We start from the raw sequence: 19,632 nt of genomic DNA, 5'->3' as shown, positions 1-19,632 counted from the left end.
GGTTATATCACCTCTCCCTAATCCTTCTGCCAAAATGCATCACCTCACACTTGTCCGTATTAAACTCCATCTGCCACTTGCCTGCCCATTCTGCTCGCCTATCTATGTCCTGGTGAAGCTGTTACGACCAGGGTGGGAGGACTGCACTGTTTATTTTAGTTCCACTTCTCCACGGGTCACAACACATAATTAACTGTTTTCCCACGTACTGATACGGTTAATCATAGACTCTGTTTTTGTCACAGAATAAAACACACCAACATGGTGTTTACTCAAGAACAAAATGATCAGTTTATGATAAAACACGTCTCAACCAGTAATAAATTAAAGCATAAACACACAGATTGAAATACTAAAGTTCCCTTTTTTTAGCGTGGCCCCTCACACTCACCCACACAACAGTTAACCGGAAAAAATAAAGGGATTTTTGTCTTTAGAGCTCTATTACAGACAAAAAAAAAACACACTTGGGCTGAGTGCTTGCTCACTCTTGAAGAAAACAGCAGCTGAGGTATGTTGTGTTCCAAAACTGGCGCACAGTCTGGCCTCCGAGTACCCGTAGACGGGTCGCTGGGATCCTTTAGAACAGCTCGTCTCAGGCGGCGTTGGGAATTAATTTAGCGGGCTTTTCATCAAAGACGGGAGACAAGATGAGTCGACATGGTGGACTTTTCAGGGTATTTCAGAGAGGTGCTGGAAAGCTGAGCTGGGTTGTGGTCACCTCGCCTTCCTTGGGAACTCTCTTCTCTCCTTGGAGGTTCTCTCCCTTTTTATCCAGTTCAATCCCAACTCAAAACGATTCGAAAGTGAATCCGACAACAGGAGGTCAACCTTTTGACCTCCATCAATCTTGACCTGTCACCTCTTTGTAAACAACTTCTCCAGGTGCCCCAAGTCCTCTGTTGTTAATTGAGCTGGAAGTCAGGTGGTTTCCCGGAAAGGCTTGCTTAGCTCGTAAGACCTCTCCACGTCCCTTTTACAAAGACATTTCCAGGGACTGTTTTTACAAAGTCAAGTGGGTTTCACAAGAAGGGGGAGGGGAAACTCTCCCCAGTGTTCTGGACAATAACTATCCCTCGATCAACATCATAAAAATAGATGATCAGGTCATTAACACATTGCTACTTGTGGGATCTTGCTTTGCACCGATTGGCTGACGTCCTTTCACATTAAAGCACCTTACAGCCACTTCATTGGCTGGAACCTCTTTGGGACGTTCTGTGGTTGTGAAAGGTGTTATATAAATGCAAGAATTTCCTCATTGAGAACAGCTCTGAGTCAAGGATTTCCTGTTACAGAGAGCTCCACATGTGCGAGGGCCTTGGAGAGGGGCTCCACACTTGGAGTAGCCGAAACCCATCCACCAGGAAGGTGAGTGGTCAAGATGTACTGTGTTAAACTGTGGCCAGTGATCTCGCACTTGGAGACTGGAGGGAAGACACCTCAAGTTCCTCATTCCGGTGAGGGACGGGAGTGCTGGGCAGGGCAGAGCAAGAGGGAGAGAGGATGAGGGACAGAGAGGGTGAGAGAAGGAGAGACGGATAGAGAGAGAGGAGCAGAGAGAGAGGGACAGAAGAGAGAGAGAGGGACAGAGAAGGGGAGAGAGAGAGAGAGAGAGAGACAGGGGAGAGGGAGAGAGGGACAGAGAGGGTGAGGGAGAAGGGACAGAGAGAGAGACAGAGAAAACGAGAGAGAGAGAGAGAGAGGCGGCACAGAGAGTGAGAGAGACAAAGAGGGTGAGAAAGAGACAGAGGGGGACAGAGAGTGGGACAGAGAAAGCGGGAGTGAAATGTCAGACAGAGAGAGAGAGACAGAGAGGATGATTGAGAGAGAGAGAAAGGGAGGGCAGGTAGAGAGAGAGAGAGAGCAGGGGAACAAATAGAGGGAGAGGCAGCAGGAAGATAGGGAAAAGGTCACAGAGAGAGAGAGACAGAGAGAGACACACACACAGAGGAGAAGAGGAAGCAAGCATATAGTACAGGGAGAGAGGTGGTACAGGGTGAGGGGGGTACAGGGAGAGAGGGGTTACAGGAAGAGAGGGGTACACGGAGACAGGGGAGTACAGAGAGATCCGACTGGTCATACATCTCCATTTTGAGAAACTCCCTTCCACTACTACTCTCTGTCTCCTGTTGTCCAGCCAGTTCTTTATCCATCTAGCTAGTACACCCTGGACCCCATGCGACTTCACTTTCTCCATCAGCCTACCATGGGGAACAGGGAGAGAGGGAGTACAGGGAGAGAGGGAGTACAGGGTGAGAGGGTATACAGGGAGAGAGGGAGTACAGGGAGAGAGGGAGTACAGGGAGAGAGGGAGCACAGGGTGAGAGGGAGTACAGGGAGAGAGGGATTACAGGGAAAGAGGGAGTACACGTAGAGAGGGAGTACAGGGAGAGCGGGAGTACATGGTGAGAGGATATACAGGGTGAGAGGGTATACAGGGAGAGAGGGAGTACAGGGAAAGAGGGAGTACAGGGTGAGAGGGAGTACAGGGAGAGAGGGAGCACAGGGAAAGAGGGAGTACAGGGAGAGAGGGAGTACAGGGAGAGAGGGAGTACACAGAGAGAGGGAGTACAGGGAGAGCGGGAGTACAGGGTGAGAGGGTATACAGGGTGAGAGGGTATACAGGGAAGGAGGGAGTACAGGGAGAGAGGGAGTACAGGGAGAGAGGTACAGGGAAAGAGGGAGTACAGGGTGAGAGGGAGCAAAGGGAGAGAGGGAGCACAGGGAAAGAGGGAGTACAGGTAGAGAGGGAGTACAGGGTGAGAGGGTATACAGGGAGAGAGGGAGTACAGGGTGAGAGGGAGCAAAGGGAGAGAGGGAGCACAGGGAAAGAGGGAGTACAGGTAGAGAGGGAGTACAGGGTGAGAGGGTATACAGGGAGAGAGGTACAGGGAAAGAGGGAGTACAGGGTGAGAGGGAGCAAAGGGAGAGAGGGAGCACAGGGAAAGAGGGAGTACAGGTAGAGAGGGAGTACAGGGTGAGAGGGTATACAGGGAGAGAGGTACAGGGAAAGAGGGAGTACAGGGTGAGAGGGAGCAAAGGGAGAGAGGGAGCACAGGGAAAGAGGGAGTACAGGTAGAGAGGGAGTACAGGGTGAGAGGGTATACAGGGAGAGAGGGAGTACAGGGAAAGAGGGAGTACAGGGTGAGAGGGAGTACAGGGAGAGAGGGAGCACAGGGAAAGAGGGAGTACAGGTAGAGAGGGTATACAGGGTGAGAGGGTATACAGGGAGAGAGGGAGTACAGGGAAAGAGGGAGTACAGGGTGAGAGGGAGTACAGGGAGAGAGGGAGCACAGGGAAAGAGGGAGTACAGGGAGAGAGGGAGTACAGGGAGAGAGGGAGTACAGGGAGAGAGGGAGTACACAGGGAGAGGGAGTACACAGGGAGAGGGAGTACACAGGGAGAGCGGGAGTACAGGGTGAGAGGGTATACAGGGTGAGAGGGTATACAGGGAAGGAAGGAGTACAGGGAGAGAGGGAGTACAGGGAGAGAGGGTATACAGGGAGAGAGGGAGTACACGGAGAGAGGGTATACAGGGTGAGAGGGTATACAGGGTGAGAGGGTATACAGGGAAGGAAGGAGTACAGGGAGAGAGGGAGTACAGGGAGAGAGGGTATACAGGGAGAGAGGGAGAACAGGGAAAGAGGGAGTACAGGGTGAGAGGGAGTACAGGGAGAGAGGGAGTACAGGGAGAGAGGGAGCACAGGGAAAGAGAGAGTACAGGGAGAGAGGGAGTACACGGAGAGAGGGAGTACACGGAGAGAGGGAGTACAGGAAGAGCAGGAGTACAGGGTGAGAGGGTATACAGAGTGAGAGGGTATACAGGGTGAGAGGGTATACAGGGAGAGAGGGAGTACAGGGAGAGAGGGTATACAGGGAGAGAGGGTATACAGGGTGAGAGGGTATACAGGGAGAGAGGGAGTACAGGGAGAGAGGGTATACAGGGAGAGAGGGAGTACAGGGAGAGAGGGAGTACAGGGAGAATGGGGACACAGGGTGAGAGGGTGTACAGGGAGAGAGGGAGTACAGGGAGAGAGGGAGGACAGGGAGAGAGGGAGGACAGGGAGAGAGGGAGTACAGGAAGAGCAGGAGTACAGGGTGAGAGGGTATACAGAGTGAGAGGGTATACAGGGTGAGAGGGTATACAGGGAGAGAGGTTTTACAGGGAGAGAGGGTATACAGGGTGAGAGGGTGTACAGGGTGAGAGGGTGTACAGGGTGAGATGGAGTACAGGGTGAGAGGGAGTACACGGAGAGAGGGAGTACAGGGAGAGAGGGAGTACAGGGTGAGAGGGAGTACAGGGTGAGAGGGTGTACAGGGTGAGAGGGTGTACAGAGTGAGATGGAGTAAAGGGTGAGAGGGAGTACACGGAGAGAGGGAGTACAGGGAGAGAGGCAGTACAGGGAGAGAGGGAGTACAGGGAGAGAGGGAGTACACGGAGAGAGGGAGTACACGGAGAGAGGGAGTACAGGGTGAGAGGGAGTACAGGGAGAGAGGGAGTACACGGAGAGAGGGAGTACACGGAGAGAGGGAGTACAGGGTGAGAGGGAGTACAGGGTGAGAGGGAGTACAGGGTGAGAGGGAGCACAGGGTGAGAGGGAGTACAGGGAGAGAGGGGATACAGGGAGAGAGTGAGAACGGTGTGCTGGGGGTACAGAGAGAGGGAGTACAGGGTGATGGGAGGAGAGGGAGAGTGGGGAGGACAGGGAGAGAAGGCAGGGTGGGTTCGGTAAGCAGTCACTTTGTAATCTTCACTGACAGCATTCCCCTGGAGGGTTCACTTGGTGCTGGTGGGGGAGCCCTGTATTCGGAGAGATTGTGCTGAGGTAGAGATCAGTGTCATCAGCTAAAACAAATAAAAACATCGGGTATAGGAGATTAGATAGAATAGAGACAGAAAGGAGTGAGTTACAGACTGGAATCTAATCGAGGGGTTCGGGGTGGTTTATATATAGAATAACAGATACCCGGGAGTGAGTTACAGACTGGAATCTAATCGAGGGGTTCGGGGGTTTATATATAGAATAACAGATACCCGGGAGTGAGTTACAGACTGGAATCTAATCGAGGGGTTCGGGGGTTTATATATAGAATAACAGATACCCGGATGTGAGTTACAGACTGGAATCTAATCGAGAGGTTCGGGGGGTTTATATATAGAATAACAGATACCCGGGAGTGAGTTACAGACTGGAATCTAATCGAGGGGTTCGGGGGTTTATATATAGAATAACAGATACCCGGGTGTGAGTTACAGACTGGAATCTAATCGAGAGGTTCGGGGGGTTTATATATAGAATAACAGATACCCGGGAGTGAGTTACAGACTAGAATTTAATCGAGAGGTTCGGGGTGGTTTATATATAGAATAACAGATACCCGGGAGTGAGTTACGGACCGGAATCTAATCGAGGGGTTCAGGGTGTTTATATATAGAATAACAGATACCTGGGAGTGAGTTACAGACTGGAATCTAATCGAGTGGTTCGGGGTGGTTTATATATAGAATAACAGATACCCGGGAGTGAGTTACAGACTGGAATCCAGTCGAGGGGTTCGGTGGGTTGAGATATAGAATAACAGAGACCCGGGAGTGAGTTACAGACTGGAATCTAATCGAGGGGTTCGGGGTGGTTTATATATAGAATAACAGATACCCGGGAGTGAGTTACAGACTGGAATCTAATCGAGGGGTTCGGGGGGTTTATATATAGAATAACAGATACCCGGGAGTGAGTTAGACTGGAATCTAATCGAGGGGTTCGGGTGGTTTATATATAGAATAACAGATACCTGGGTGTGAGTTACAGACTGGAATCTAATCGAGGGGTTCGGGTGGTTTATATATAGAATAACAGATAACCGGGAGTGAGTAACAGAGTGGAATCTAATCGAGGGGTTCGGGGGGTTTATATATAGAATAACAGATACCCGGGAGTGAGTAACAGAGTGGAATCTAATCGAGGGGTTCGGGGGGTTTATATATAGAATAACAGATACCCGGGAGTGAGTTACAGACTGGAATCTAATCGAGGGGTTCGGGTGGTTTATATATAGAATAACAGATACCCGGGAGTGAGTTACAGACTGGAATCTAATCGAGGGGTTCGGGGGGTTTTATATCTCGAATAACAGATACCCGGGAGTGAGTTACAGACTGGAATCTAATCGAGGGGTTCGGGGGGGGTTTATATATAGAATAACAGATACCCGGGAGTGAGTTACAGACTGGAATCTAATCGAGGGGTTCGGGGGGTTTATATATAGAATAACAGATACCCGGGAGTGAGTAACAGAGTGGAATCTAATCGAGGGGTTCGGGGGGTTTATATATAGAATAACAGATACCCGGGAGTGAGTTACAGACTGGAATCTAATCGAGGGGTTCGGGGGGTTTATATATAGAATAACAGATACCCGGGAGTGAGTAACAGAGTGGAATCTAATCGAGGGGTTCGGGGGGTTTATATATAGAATAACAGATACCCGGGAGTGAGTTACAGACTGGAATCTAATCGAGGGGTTCGGGTGGTTTATATATAGAATAACAGATACCCGGGAGTGAGTTACAGACTGGAATCTAATCGAGGGGTTCGGGGGGGGTTTATATATAGAATAACAGATACCCGGGAGTGAGTTACAGACTGGAATCTAATCGAGGGGTTCGGGGGGGTTTATATCTCGAATAACAGATACCCGGGAGTGAGTTACAGACTGGAATCTAATCGAGGGGTTCGGGGGGGGTTTATATATAGAATAACAGATACCCGGGAGTGAGTTACAGACTGGAATCTAATCGAGGGGTTCAGGGTGTTTATATATAGAATAACAGATACCCGGGAGTGAGTTACAGACTGGAATCTAATCGAGGGGTTCGGGTGGTTTATATATAGAATAACAGATACCCGGGAGTGAGTTACAGACTGGAATCTAATCGAGGGGTTCGGGGGGTTTATATTTAGAATAACAGATACCCGGGAGTGAGTTACAGACTGGAATCTAATCGAGGGGTTCAGGGTGTTTATATATAGAATAACAGATACCCGGGAGTGAGTTACAGACTGGAATCTAATCGAGGGGTTCGGGGGGTTTATATATAAAATAAGATACCCGGGAGTTAGTTACAGAGTGGAATCTAATCGAGGGGTTCGGGGGGTTTATATATAGAATAACAGATACCCGGGAGTGAGTAACAGAGTGGAATCTAATCGAGGGGTTCGGGGGGTTTATATATAGAATAACAGATACCCGGGAGTGAGTTACAGACTGGAATCTAATCGAGGGGTTCGGGTGGTTTATATATAGAATAACAGATACCCGGGAGTGAGTTACAGACTGGAATCTAATCGAGGGGTTCGGGTGGTTTATATCTAGAATAACAGATTCCCGGGAGTGAGTTACAGACTGGAATCTAATTGATCTGTTTCAGAACGACAGTATAGATGGAGCTTTACTCTGTATCTAACCCCCGTACTGTACCTGTCCTGGGAGTGTTTGAAGGGGGACAGTGTAGAGGGAGCTTTACTCTGTATCTAACCCCCGTACTGTACCTGTCCTGGGAGTGTTTGATGGGGACAGTGTAGAGGGAGCTTTACTCTGTATCTAACCCCCGTACTGTACCTGCCCTGAGAGTGTTTGATGTGGGACAGTGTAGAGGGAGCTTTACTCTGTATCTAACCCCCGTACTGTACCTGCCCTGAGAGTGTTTGATGTGGGACAGTGTCGAGGGAGCTTTACTCTTTATCTAACCCCCGTACTGTACCTGTCCTGGGAGTGTTTGATGAGGACAGTGTAGAGGGAGCTTTACTCTGTATCTAACCCCTGTACTGTACCTGTCCTGGGAGTGTTTGATGGGGACAGTGTAGAGGGAGCTTTACTCTGTATCTAACCCCGTACTGTACCTGTCCTGGTGTGTGTTTGATGGGGACAGTGTAGAGGGAGCTTTACTCTGTATCTAACCCCCGTACTGTACCTGCCCTGAGAGTGTTTGATGTGGGACAGTGTAGAGGGAGCTTTACTCTGTATCTAACCCCCGTTTTTTTTTTCACAAGGTGACCTTTATACCCCAGGCCCCTTTTATATTTTTCACATCGAGTGGGCCTTTATCCCTCAGGCCCCCTTTATGTACATATTTACAGTTTTAAAATAACTTTATTAAAACAGATAAATAAACAAAAAAACTCAAATTAAAATGCCATTCTCGGCGTCGACGATGCACTCCAGTCCCTGCGGTGCCCACCGGTCGCGGAAGGCCTCAAGCGTACCGGCGGACACCGCATGCTCCTTTTCCAGGGACACCCGGGCACGAACGTAACCGCGGAAGAGGGGCAGGCAATCGGGGAGGACGGACCCCCCGACGGCCCGCAACCTGGACCTGTGAATTGCCACCTTGGCCAGGCCCAGGAGCAGACCGACGAGGAGATCCTCCTCCCGGCCCAAGCCCCTCCGCACCGGGTGCCCAAAGATCAGGAGCGTGGGACTGAAGTGCAGCCAGAATTTGAGGAGCAGCCCCTTCAGATACTCAAATAGGGGCTGCAACCTCGCACACTCCATATAAATGTGGAACACGGACTCGTCCAGGCCGCAGAAAGTACAGCTGGCCTGGGAGTCCGTGAACCTACTTAAAAGCCTATTGCACGGGACTGCTCTGTGCAGCACCCTCCACCCCAGGTCCCCGATGTAAAGGGGGAAGACTCCCGCGTAGAGAGACCTCCATCGGGGTTTCCCCTCGCCGCCAGATGGCAACGCGGACCGCCAGGGCGTGTCCGGCCGGCTGACGAGGGCGAGGAAGTGGAGAGTGTGCAGGAGCAGCCCGTACAGGAAACCCCTCCGCGCCGATTGGAATGGCACGGAGGGCATTTCCGAGAGGCGGCTCGGGTTGTGCGGGACCGGCTCCCGAGGAGGGTTTCGGGGCCTGGGTCCGATGAGCAGTTCCGGCCGAGCGGGGGTCAGCTCGGCCGGGATCGCTCCGCACTCCCGAGCCCCCTCGCCACCCGCAGTGAGGGGCGTCCCGGGGGTTTCGGCTACTCCTCCGCCCGCCGGACCGTCCCCGGAGTCGGCCGCCCGGACAGCCGAGGCGCTCTCCTCCGCCGGCGGGGGAGCGCCCTGACTGGAGGCGACCATGTTCCAGACTCGGAAAAGATCCCGGTAAAAGACAGGCAACTCCCTCAGAGAGGCGCGGCTAACGGACTCCACCGGGAGCTGCGTGTCGTCTTGAAGGCAGTGACACTGGCGGAAAAAATATGTCGCCAGCGCACACCATCTGGGAGGACACTCGACGTACAGGTATCTCTGCAGGGTCCGAAGGCGGAGAGTCGCAGCCTGGGTGCGGACGCACACCAGCGACTGACTGCCCTCCTCGATCGGGAGACTCAGGACCGCGGCAGAGACCCAGTGTTTCCTCTTGCCCCAGAAGAAATCGACGAGTTTCTTCTGGATCTTGGTGGCAAATACAGGGGGCGGGGCCAAAGTGACCAACTGGTACCACAGCATGGAGGCCACCAGTTGGTTTATGACCAATGCTCGGCCCCTGTAGGAAAGCACTCGGAGCAGTCCTGTCCAGCGCCCCAGCCGAGCGGTGACTTTCGCCTCCAACTCCTGCCAGTTTGCCGGCCAGGCTTCCTCAGCGGGGCTAAGGTGGACTCCCAGATAGAGGAGGTGCGTGATGCTCCACGCAAAAGGTGTCATCTCCTCCGGCAGGGAGTCCACCCGCCACTGACCAACCAGGAGTCCGGAACATTTCTCCCAATTGATCCTCGCGGAGGACACGGCAGAAAAGGTCTGCTGGCAGTCGCGCATCCTCCGCAAGTCAACGGGATCTGTGATTGCGAGGAGCACGTCGTCGGCGTAAGCCGAGAGGACGACCCGCATGGCCGGCTCGCGCAGAGCCAATCCCGTCAACCTCCTGCGAAGCAGGCACAGGAAGGGCTCCACGCAGATGGTATACAATTGGCCGGACATGGGGCACCCCTGACGCACTCCTCTCCCAAATCGAAGGGGCGCCGTCAAGGACCCGTTAACTTTGACTAGACACTCTGCGGCGGCGTATTAAAGTCGGACCCGGGCCACGAAATGCGGCCCGAGTCCGAAAGCGCGCAGAGTCCCGAAAAGGTAATCGTGATCCACCCTGTCGAACGCCTTCTCCTGATCGAGGGAGAGAAAGGCGACCGACTGACCAGTCCTCTGGGAGAGATGGATCAGGTCCCGGACCAGGTGGATGTTGTCCTGGATGGACCGGCCCGGGACCGTGTAGGACTGGTCGGGGTGGATCATGTGGGCCAGCACGGAGCCCAGGCGGGTAGACATAGCCCGGGCAAAGATCTTATAATCCGTGCTGAGGAGGGAGACCGGACGCCAGTTTTTAAGCAGGCGGAGATCGCCCCTCTTTGGCAGCAGGACGATGACCGCCCTGCGCCACGAGAGGGGCATCTCCCCGGTCGCCAGGCTTTCCCCCAGGACCCGCGCGTAATCGTCCCCCAGGACGTCCCAGAAGGCCCTGAGGAACTCCACGGTCAACCCATCCAGCCCTGGGGATTTGCCCCTCGAGAGCTGGTGGAGGGCGCCAGTCAGCTCCGCCAACGTGAGCGGAGCCTCCAATCCTTCGGCGCCCTCCGGGCTGACCTGCGGCAGGTCCTCCCACAAAACTCTGCGCGCATCCTCGCTGGACGGATCCGGAGAGAACAACGCACTGTAATAAGTACGGACCAGGAGGCCCATTCCCTCCGGATCTGTGATGGAGGATCCGTCGTCGGCCAGCAGCTCGACGAGCTGCTTACGGACCCCCCGCCATTTTTCCAGCGAGTAGAAGAAGGGAGAGGCGCGGTCCAAATCTTCCAGGATCTGGATCCGCGACCTCACGTACGCACCTCGGGACCCTATGAGCTGCAGGTCCCTCAGCGCGCCCTTCTTCTCTTTGTACGCCTGACACAGGGCGGGGTCCGCGACGGCATGACCGAGGCGGGACTCCAAGTCGAGCACCTCCCTCTCAAGGCGCCCGAACTCGGCTTCCCGCCTCTTGGTCGACCCCTTCGCGTACTCCTGACAGAAGACGCGGATGTGAGTCTTGCCCACATCCCACCATAGCCTCAAGGAGGGGAAGCCCCCCTGCTTCCTTCTCCAGTCGGCCCAGAATCGACAGAACGAGTCCCGAAATCGCACGTCCTCCAGCAGCCGGTTGTTAAAGTGCCAGTACGCGGACCCCGCCCGCGTGCGGAGCGGAGTAAACTCCGCCCACACCAGGCGGTGGTCCGAGCACGGCACCAGCCGCATGGAGGCCGCCAAAACGCGGGAGACGTACGCCTGCGAAATGTAGAGGCGGTCGATTCGCGACCCCCCTCCTCCAGACCTCCACGTGAAGGCGCTGGAGACGGGATGGAGATTCCGCCAGACGTCCACCAAGTTAAGGGAGCTGATCAGTCCCCTCAACTTCTCCCGCGACGCTTGGCCGCGCTGGGGACCGGAGCGATCCCCCACCTCGAGGGTGCAGTTAAAATCCCCCCCGAGGATGATGCACTCGCCACTATCGATGGAGCTCAAGAGAGCGGACACTTCTTCAAAGAAGCGCGCTTGCAACGCGCCGGGCCTGGGCGCGTACACGTTCACAAAGTGGAGCGGCACGCTACCCAGGTGAACGGCGAGGTGGAGCAAGCGGCCCGGCACTAGCTCCTTGACCCCCAAGATCTCCGGCTGAAAAGTCGGGGCCAACAAGATAGCCACCCCACTAGAAATAGGGGTGAGGTGACTCATGTAGACCCCACCCTGCCACTCCAGGAGCCAGGTGGCTTCGTCTCCCGGAACGGTGTGGGTTTCCTGCAGAAAGCTCACCGCGTATCTCCCTTCCCTAAGGACTGAGAGATTGTGAAATCTGCGGTGAGCCCCTCTGCTGCCGTTGATGTTGAGGCTGGCTATGGTTATCTTCATGTCAAAGGTAATTAAAACCCGTCACAAACACCTCACTGTGAGGAGGGAGTGGAAGTGCACCTGGCCCTCCACTCCCCCAGCAACCCATTGAGGAACACATTAAAACGGCGCCTCTCAACCAGTTTCACGTCCGCGCGCTTGCCCGCTATCTTAAGGGCGGCACGGACGGACTGTATGATCAGCGCCAGATTCGACCAACGGTCGAGGGCCAGCTGAACTTTATTGCGGCAACCCCTGCAAGCCGCGAGGAAATCCCGGAGTTCCGCCGTGGGGATGAGAGGAGATTCGGTGGGAGGCACGAGGGACTCCACCACCTCACTGGCGATGGAATCAAGATCATCCTCCGTGCCCCGCACCGAATCCCCATCCTCCTCCGGGTCGTCACCGCCAGCGGCCGACACATCCACTACCACACTGTGGGGCGGACGTCCCGGCCGCGCCAGCTGGTCCCGCCTCCGTCACGATCCCACCCCCAGGATCGATGGCGGAGGAGTCCTCTCTGGGTTCCATTGTGAAACTGGAGCCTGTAGGCACCAGCGGTTCAGGACCCCCCTCCACCTCCGTCCCCAGGCCAATGAGTGGTCCAGGGGAGACAGAAGTTCCGGACTCCGGGAAACCAGCCGGAGCCGAGACTGGAGACGGAGGGAGGAGGCTATCTCCCGCTCCGCCAGCACCCACAGGCCCAGCAGATGGGGCAGCATTCTCAGTTATAACTGGGTCGGGTGTCTCCTGGTTGGTGGTGGACTCCGGCTGGGAGGCCTGACCCTCTGGGGCCTCGCCCTCCCCTTCATTCAGGGCACCCGACCCAGTAGCAGTGGCAGAATGGGCAGCGTCCCCAGGCTCCCCCACCACAAGCAGGGCCCCACTTACTCCTTCAGGAGGGGCCTCAAGTACCGGGGCCTTCCCCTCCCCTCCATCCTGAGGAATAGAGTGCTCCTGCCCGGACTTTGCAGCCTTGGTGGTGGCGGTAGGGGAAACCTGGGGACCCGAAACAGGAGACAGCTCCCCTCCAACAGATGGGCCCTGCGCCTCAGGGCCCCTTGTTACCTCTGTGGAGGGGTGCCTTCTCCTCTTTTTCCCAGTTGTGTGCGGAGGCTCAGAGACCTCCATATCATCAGAGGCCTCCACCTCCACACTCCTTTTTTTTATTCACCCTGGGCCTGAGCCCAGCCCTGGGGCAAGTTGACTTCCCGAGATCGGGCCTTGAGCTGAGCTCAGGCTCGGGTAGTGTCACGGTGTCCAGGGGACGCGCCTCTCGATGTTTATTTCTCCTCCGCGCCTTCCTTCCACTTGGACGGTCACCCCCCTCCCTGCCGGAGGCCGTGAAAACCACAGCCTCCGGTACCGACTGAATGGTATCTGGTGGTGGTGTAGGGGGAGTGGGAGGAGGTGCAGCGTCGCCACCCTGGGCCGCCGAGTTGGAGTTGGCAGCCGGGAGGTTGGGGCAGTTCTTACGAACATGCCCCACCCCCTTACAGACATGGCACCGCACCCCGTCCAAGGTCCAGAAGACGCGGTAGGCCGTCCCCTGGAATTCTACATAAAAGTGGCCCTCTGTCACCTCCTCCCGCGCCAGCTGCATGAATAACTGGCGGCGGAAGGAGTACACGTGTCGGAGGCTGTTCTCCCGAAGACCGAGCGGGACTGGGGTGAGCCCCGTCTTTACCTCCCCCAGATGGTGCAGGTGGGGAAGGAGGAGCTCACCAGGGATGAAGGGCGGGACGTTGGATAGAATGAGCCTTTGCGCAGTGGCCTCCAGGGGGTCCACTGGCAGAAAGGTCCCGCCCACGGTGAGCCCCTTGCTCAGAGCCAGGGACACCGCCCGCTCGGTCTTCAGGAAAAACACTGCCTTCCCGTACATTTTAGAGGCTGCAACAATGGCCGAAGGGCCGACAACCTCGGCCATTGCTTTCACGCAAGCCTCGATAGTCATGTTCGGGTGGACGGAGCTCTTGACCCCATGCTTCGATGTTAATAAAGCAAACGGTGACGGGGCAACAGGTGCAGCTGCAGCAGCCGCAGCAGCATATGAACGGGAAGGCCCCGCCACCGGCGAAGAGGGGCTTGCCATGGGGTCGCAGAGCTACGCCCACCCCCAAGAAACAAAGCACACGACAGTTTTCTTTAACACAAGCAATATGATGGGGGAGGGGGGGATGGGAATAGAGGAGGATAGGGCTGAAAAGGACAAGGAGAGGAGAGGATAGGTGGCCGAGTGATGGAAGAGAGAGAACAGCTGCGAGGATGTTACAGTTCACTTGGTGGTTGGAGCACCTTCCTGCAGAGTCGACAGTCCACTCTTCCAGTTAGGGGAGGGTTCTTCGCCCGGGTCGGCTAGAGCCGCCCGGTTCTCTCCCTTTTCTGTTGTTGTATAAGGATTTTCTTCAGCCGGGCAGCTCCAGCCGTCCCGAGCCACACAGTTGGGGGGTGGGGAGGGAGCCCCTTTTGTGCAGGATGGCAGATAAACACAAGAGCTAGTACAGGGGCTCCCTATAGAATTTGGCAGCCCCACCCCTGGATCTTCCGGTGCCTTCTCCCTCCCCCAACAGTCCAAACAACCAACAGTTCTCTGGTGCTCCAACACCCACCTCTCCAAAATGACTCTCAGGTCTTCTTAGTCTTGAACAAGTGCAACAGTTCCACAGTAAATACAGCTGTCTACAGTCACCTCTCTGCAGTAACTCCAGTCTCCTCTCCAGTTGCAGTTGCAGCAACACAGGTGCAGCTGTTCCCCCTGATTGCAGGCAGGAAGTGCTTCCCAAATTGCCCAGCCAATCCCAGTGCTGTACCTGTCCTGGGAGTGTTTGATGGGGGACAGTGTAGAGGGAGCTTTACTCTGCATCTAACCCCCATACTGTACCTGTCCTGGGAGTGTTTGATGGGGACAGTGTAGAGGGAGCTTTACTCTGTATCTAACCCCCCGTACTGTACCTGTCCTGGGAGTGTTTGATGGGGACAGTGTAGAGGGAGCTTTACTCTGCATCTAACCCCCATACTGTACCTGTCCTGGGAGTGTTTGATGGGGACAGTGTCGAGGGAGCTTTACTCTGTATCTAACCCCCGTACTGTACCTGTCCTGGGATTGTTTGATGGGGACAGTGTCGAGGAGGTATTTTGCAGGAACAGATCTCTGCCACTTGATGCTAAACTCCCCCGTGTATCTGCAACTTTAATCTCCTGCTGTCTCTGATTTACAAACTGTGATCACACTGTGCAATATTATTTTTCAAACACTTGACATATCCAAACCCAATTCTTTCCCATTATTTTCACCGAGATGTTGAAACGTACAGCCCCATGCCTGCCTTTTATGTTACCTCTAGACTCAACTCTTCCAATGTTCTCCTGGCTGGTGTCCTTCCTCGCACCCTCTGTAGTCCCGTTCACCCATCACCACCTGTGCTCGCTGACCTACACCCGCTCCCGCTCTCACAGAGGAATGGGGACCGACATGTTGCGGCACGGACATTTGACACAAGTATTGTCACAGCCACGGACATGAGGGTATTAAATCTGTGTATAAAGTGTATCGCCTACCTAATGCCATCAAAACACAGTCCAATTTAAAACATTCTGTCCTCTAAACAAAGTAGCTAATCATACAAACATCAGTGGGGAGCAGCACTACTGTATTAGCTAGCTAGCAAGCAGGAATGCCAATGCAAATTACTTTTGTTGACAGAATAGAGCCAACTGTCTATCACTGTCGATTCAGATTCAGCTCTGACAAGATAATTACTAACTAAAAGCTTTTCTACAAAGCGTTGAGCGGTTGTTACTGCATGTATTATTTTTTATTTTATTTTTATTTAGAGATACAGTTCAGTTACAAAATGTTGAGTCACTATCTTTTAGATTGTACTCCAGTTGAACCAAGATATGTCCAAGCCAATTCTCTTACCTGTACGCAAAGGTGCACTCTTCATGTAATATCATACAGACAACTTTCATATGACATTGGCTAGTTTAGTTATCTGTCCTCAAACTGGATAGTAAATGATGCACAATGCAGGAGCTAATCTTTGACATACTTGTAAATCCAATCTGCATCAAAAAACAAAATCAGTTAATCACTATTTCTAACATGGTCATTGAAAAATAATAAATTTTTACTATGGCTTTCCCAATAGTTTTTAAAGCTACAAATGCAGCATGAATTTTGTTAAGAAATCATAGACATTTCATCGAAGGTTAGGGTTTAGTAAAGCTATCCATTACACTGTATGATCTAAATATTGTATATGGGTCAGCAGCATTCGATCTTTGCCAATATCAATCAGTCCCATTACACTGTACTCATGTATTCATGAGGAATTTACAGTGCGGAATTCTGGACACTCCTTGGGTTTTCTTGCCTGTTTTCCCCGCAATGCAAGTCCTGACTCCCTCTTTAATATTTACCCGAGGGTGAGACTCGCTCATATTCCATTCTTTCTCTTCCAGGTTTTCCACACTCTGTTGCCGGGAGCTGCCTTTGTTGCCACGATGCCAAGAGGAAAGCCACGACTCGCCCGCCTCCTGTTCCTCTTCCTCTCCGTCGCCGGCGCCCGCAGTGCCTGTAACACGGGCAGCGCCAAGGAGTGCGAGGCGGCCAGTTTTGTGCCCGGCGCCAGCGTGGCAGGGGCAGGCTATGACCTGGTGACTCTGCAGCCCAAGGGGGCCTTTGTGATCGACGTCAACACCTGGCGCACGCCGGACGGCACCTGCACCCTCTGCAGCAACCGTCTGCTGTCCAACGTCCGTCAGCGCCTGCCCCTCTCGCTGGTGGACTGGCGGGTGCGGCAGGTCTGCAAGCGCTCCCTGTCGAGCCGGCTCTTCCGCTCGGCCGCCGAGCTGGGCGAGTCCGCCAAGTCGGTGATCTCCAACGACTGGCGGGCAGACCTTGAGGTGCGCCCAAAACCAAACATTGTCGGTACCTTCATGCTGGCCGGCTCCAAGTCCAAGTTGGTGGATTTTGGCACCAAGAGATCCAAGTCGGACAAGTACAGCTTCACCAGCCACGAGTTCCGCTGCCGTTACTACCAGTATCGGGTGAAGGACAAGCCCCTCCTGGCTGCCCAGTTCGCCCACACCCTGGCCTCGCTGCCCAACGTCTCCCACGCGGGCACCAAGTACTACTACCAGAAGCTGGTGAGCACCTACGGCACTCATTTCATCAAGGCGGTGGATCTCGGAGGGCGGCTGAAAGACGTGACGGCCATCCGGTCGTGCCAGGCCGCCAGCGAGGGCTACACGGTCGAGGAGGTCAAGGACTGCCTGGAGATGGAGGCCAGTGGCCAGGTGGGGATTAAAGTAAAGGGCTCAACAAGGTATAAGAAGTGCAAGGAGCTTATCAAGTCGATGAAGCACAAGGACAGCTTCCACCAGGAGTTCAATGACCGGGAGACTGAGGTGACGGGCGGCAAGGTCAACCTCGGGGTGGACCTCCTTTTCTCGGACGACTCCTCGGCCTTCACCCGCTGGGCGGACAGCCTGCCCGCAAACCCAGGCATGGTGAGCTACAGACTGGAGCCCCTCCACCACCTGCTGCCCAGGGACGACCCGCGTCACGGGAACCTCCAGCGCTACATCAGCGACTACATCATGGCCAACGCGCTCTCCCAGGACTGCAGCCGCACCGTCTGCCCGTCCGGCTCGCACCCAGGCCGCCGGGACCCCTGCTCCTGCTTCTGCCACGAGGACAGCCGAGTGGACCGGCTCTGCTGCTCCAAGGAGAAGGGCCTGGGCCGGCTGACGGTGACGGTCAAGCAGGGTCACGACCTCTGGGGCGACTATATCACAGCCACCGATGGCTACGTCATCGTCCGATATGGCCAGAACACGGCCAGGACCCCCGTGAGGTCCAACAACAACAACCCCACATGGAACACCCGGCTGGACCTGGGTGAGGTCAAGGCCGAGTCCGGCCACAAGCTAGTTATCGAGGTCTGGGATCGGGACTATCTCAGCAGGGATGACCGCCTGGGAACCTGCAAGCGTCGTCTGACCTCTGGCCCCCACAACGAGATCTGCTACCTGCAGTATGGGAGTGTGACCTTTGACTACTCCTTCACCTGTGGCCCCTATCTGGGGGGGCCCACCTGCCAGCATTATGTCCCCCGCCCCGATGGCCCCGGCTTCACCACATACCTGGGGGTTACCCGTTCCACCCTTGGTCCGGTCTCCCCTGTGCCCTCCCCCACTGAAGAATCTCTTCCTTCAGTTGTATTCCCCTGACCCTTCACCCCTTTCCTCCCCTGCGCGCCCCTCGATTCTCTCCCTCTCCCCGAGAGCCATTCCCGCCTGCCCTTCCCCCATTCCAGTTCCTGATCCGTCAGCCTCTGGGAGAGTCCCGCGGGTGATAGGACTTCCCAGTCGCAACGGGCGTGATTGCCTTGGCCGCCAAACCCGGCCGGCTTGACTGTGCCTAGATTCGCTTTGACGAGTTTGCCATAGAATTCTGCACTTTCCTGTCCATTTGCTTGCTTTTAGGGATGAAGCTGGGATCGGCAATGCGTCAATTTAAAATGTGTTTGTCCTCACGCTATCATAGGGTGGGAAAAGGGACCCCCCCCCCCCCACTTTCAGATCCCCTGCGCCCACTGCTTCTGCAACCCAGTAAGCAATTACTTTCCCTCTGGTAACTAACTGAACCAGAGAGAAGGTACAACCATCAGCCTGGGGCTTTAGGAGAACTAGGTTCAAGTTAGTCATTTGTGAATTCAATTTGTCTCGAGTCTATGACTGGAGGAGGCGACTCAAAGTGGGGCACAGTTACGACTAAATGCAATGGATCTGTTCAACGGACTGTACCCCACGACCTACAACTTGCGATTTAATGGTGGTACCAAATCATCGGAGCACCGTCGGCCTCAATCCACGCGTGATGCTTTGTGCCATATGACCTTTGGAACTTTTATGGTAAAGCAAAGAACGGGGCACGCCGAGCAGTACCGAGTAAATCGATAAAAATGTTGCTGATTTGCACTTGCATTTGTATAATCTTACTTTTTTCGATAAATCTGATTGAGTGGCATTTAACCTGTGTCGGTGTGATTATTCCGCATGTTGTGCCCAGCTGGTAATTTGTGGGGAGGTGCAGAGGGTGGTTGTGTACCTCAGGAGGGAGTTTGAGGGTGGGGTGTCCACAAGGGCTTGCCTCCGGCAGAAGCTACGTCTGAAGGAAGAGATCGAGTGCGACAGAGCTCTCACAATGGGAATGTGAAGCTCAGTTCTGTGTCTGCTGCCTCTTTGGGTGTTTTCAGACACAAGCCTCTCTGAAAAGTATCACCCTTTCGAAACGCGTGAGGAGTGAACATAAACAGTTTGATTGCTACGTTCGATATGTATTGTCTTACTATCACGATCTGTGACTCTACCAGGCCTTTCCATCCGCAACCTACCCTCTCCATTACGATACACCAAATCTCCTGACTTAAATTCTGCCTCAGACGGCCTCATGCGATAACTCAGAGCTCTCTGAAATTTCTCCGAGACCCAATGAAAGCCCATCTCCCTGCACGTAAAGCATTCAAATGTGCAGGAACAAAAACGGAACTAAATGTCGTGCCTTCCAGAGCAGGAGGGCTATCACACAGAACAGAAGGCTGTTTAGGATTTCTCCAGTGGACTGGTTGACTAGGGGCTAGACTCTCCATGCACCTGGAGTGAGTTCTGTGCATGAACTGCCCACGCCAGGGGGGGTTGTCAGCTTGCAATTTGAATGATCAG

The 19,632-nt window shown here is 54.3% G+C and overlaps 1 protein-coding gene across 1 annotated transcript; it reads left to right on the top strand.

The window, feature by feature from the left end:
- The first annotated feature begins 1,282 nt into the window (after window positions 1–1,282).
- Window positions 1,283–18,942, top strand: LOC137362298 (perforin-1-like). The gene is made up of 2 exons (XM_068026702.1): window positions 1,283–1,371; window positions 16,366–18,942. Exons 1-2 carry the CDS (start codon window positions 1,309–1,311, stop codon window positions 18,136–18,138), a joined length of 1,836 nt encoding a protein of 611 aa, XP_067882803.1. The 5' UTR covers window positions 1,283–1,308; the 3' UTR covers window positions 18,139–18,942.
- Window positions 18,943–19,632: the final 690 nt, after the last annotated feature.

Source organism: Heterodontus francisci, unplaced genomic scaffold (assembly GCF_036365525.1).
Source record: "Heterodontus francisci isolate sHetFra1 unplaced genomic scaffold, sHetFra1.hap1 HAP1_SCAFFOLD_570, whole genome shotgun sequence".
Classification (NCBI taxonomy): Eukaryota; Metazoa; Chordata; class Chondrichthyes; order Heterodontiformes; family Heterodontidae; genus Heterodontus; species Heterodontus francisci.
Note: the sequence above shows the minus strand (reverse complement) of the source record. Positions and strands in the feature narration are given on the sequence as shown.

Excerpts from the sequence above, each read along its gene's own strand:
- LOC137362298 (XM_068026702.1), top strand. The coding sequence starts at position 1,309 with ATGTGCGAGGGCCTTGGAGAGGGGCTCCACACTTGGAGTAGCCGAAAC. Across the intron at positions 1,372-16,365 it reads GAAACCCATCCACCAGGAAG|GTTTTCCACACTCTGTTGCC; the intron begins GTGAGTGGTCAA and ends TTTCTCTTCCAG.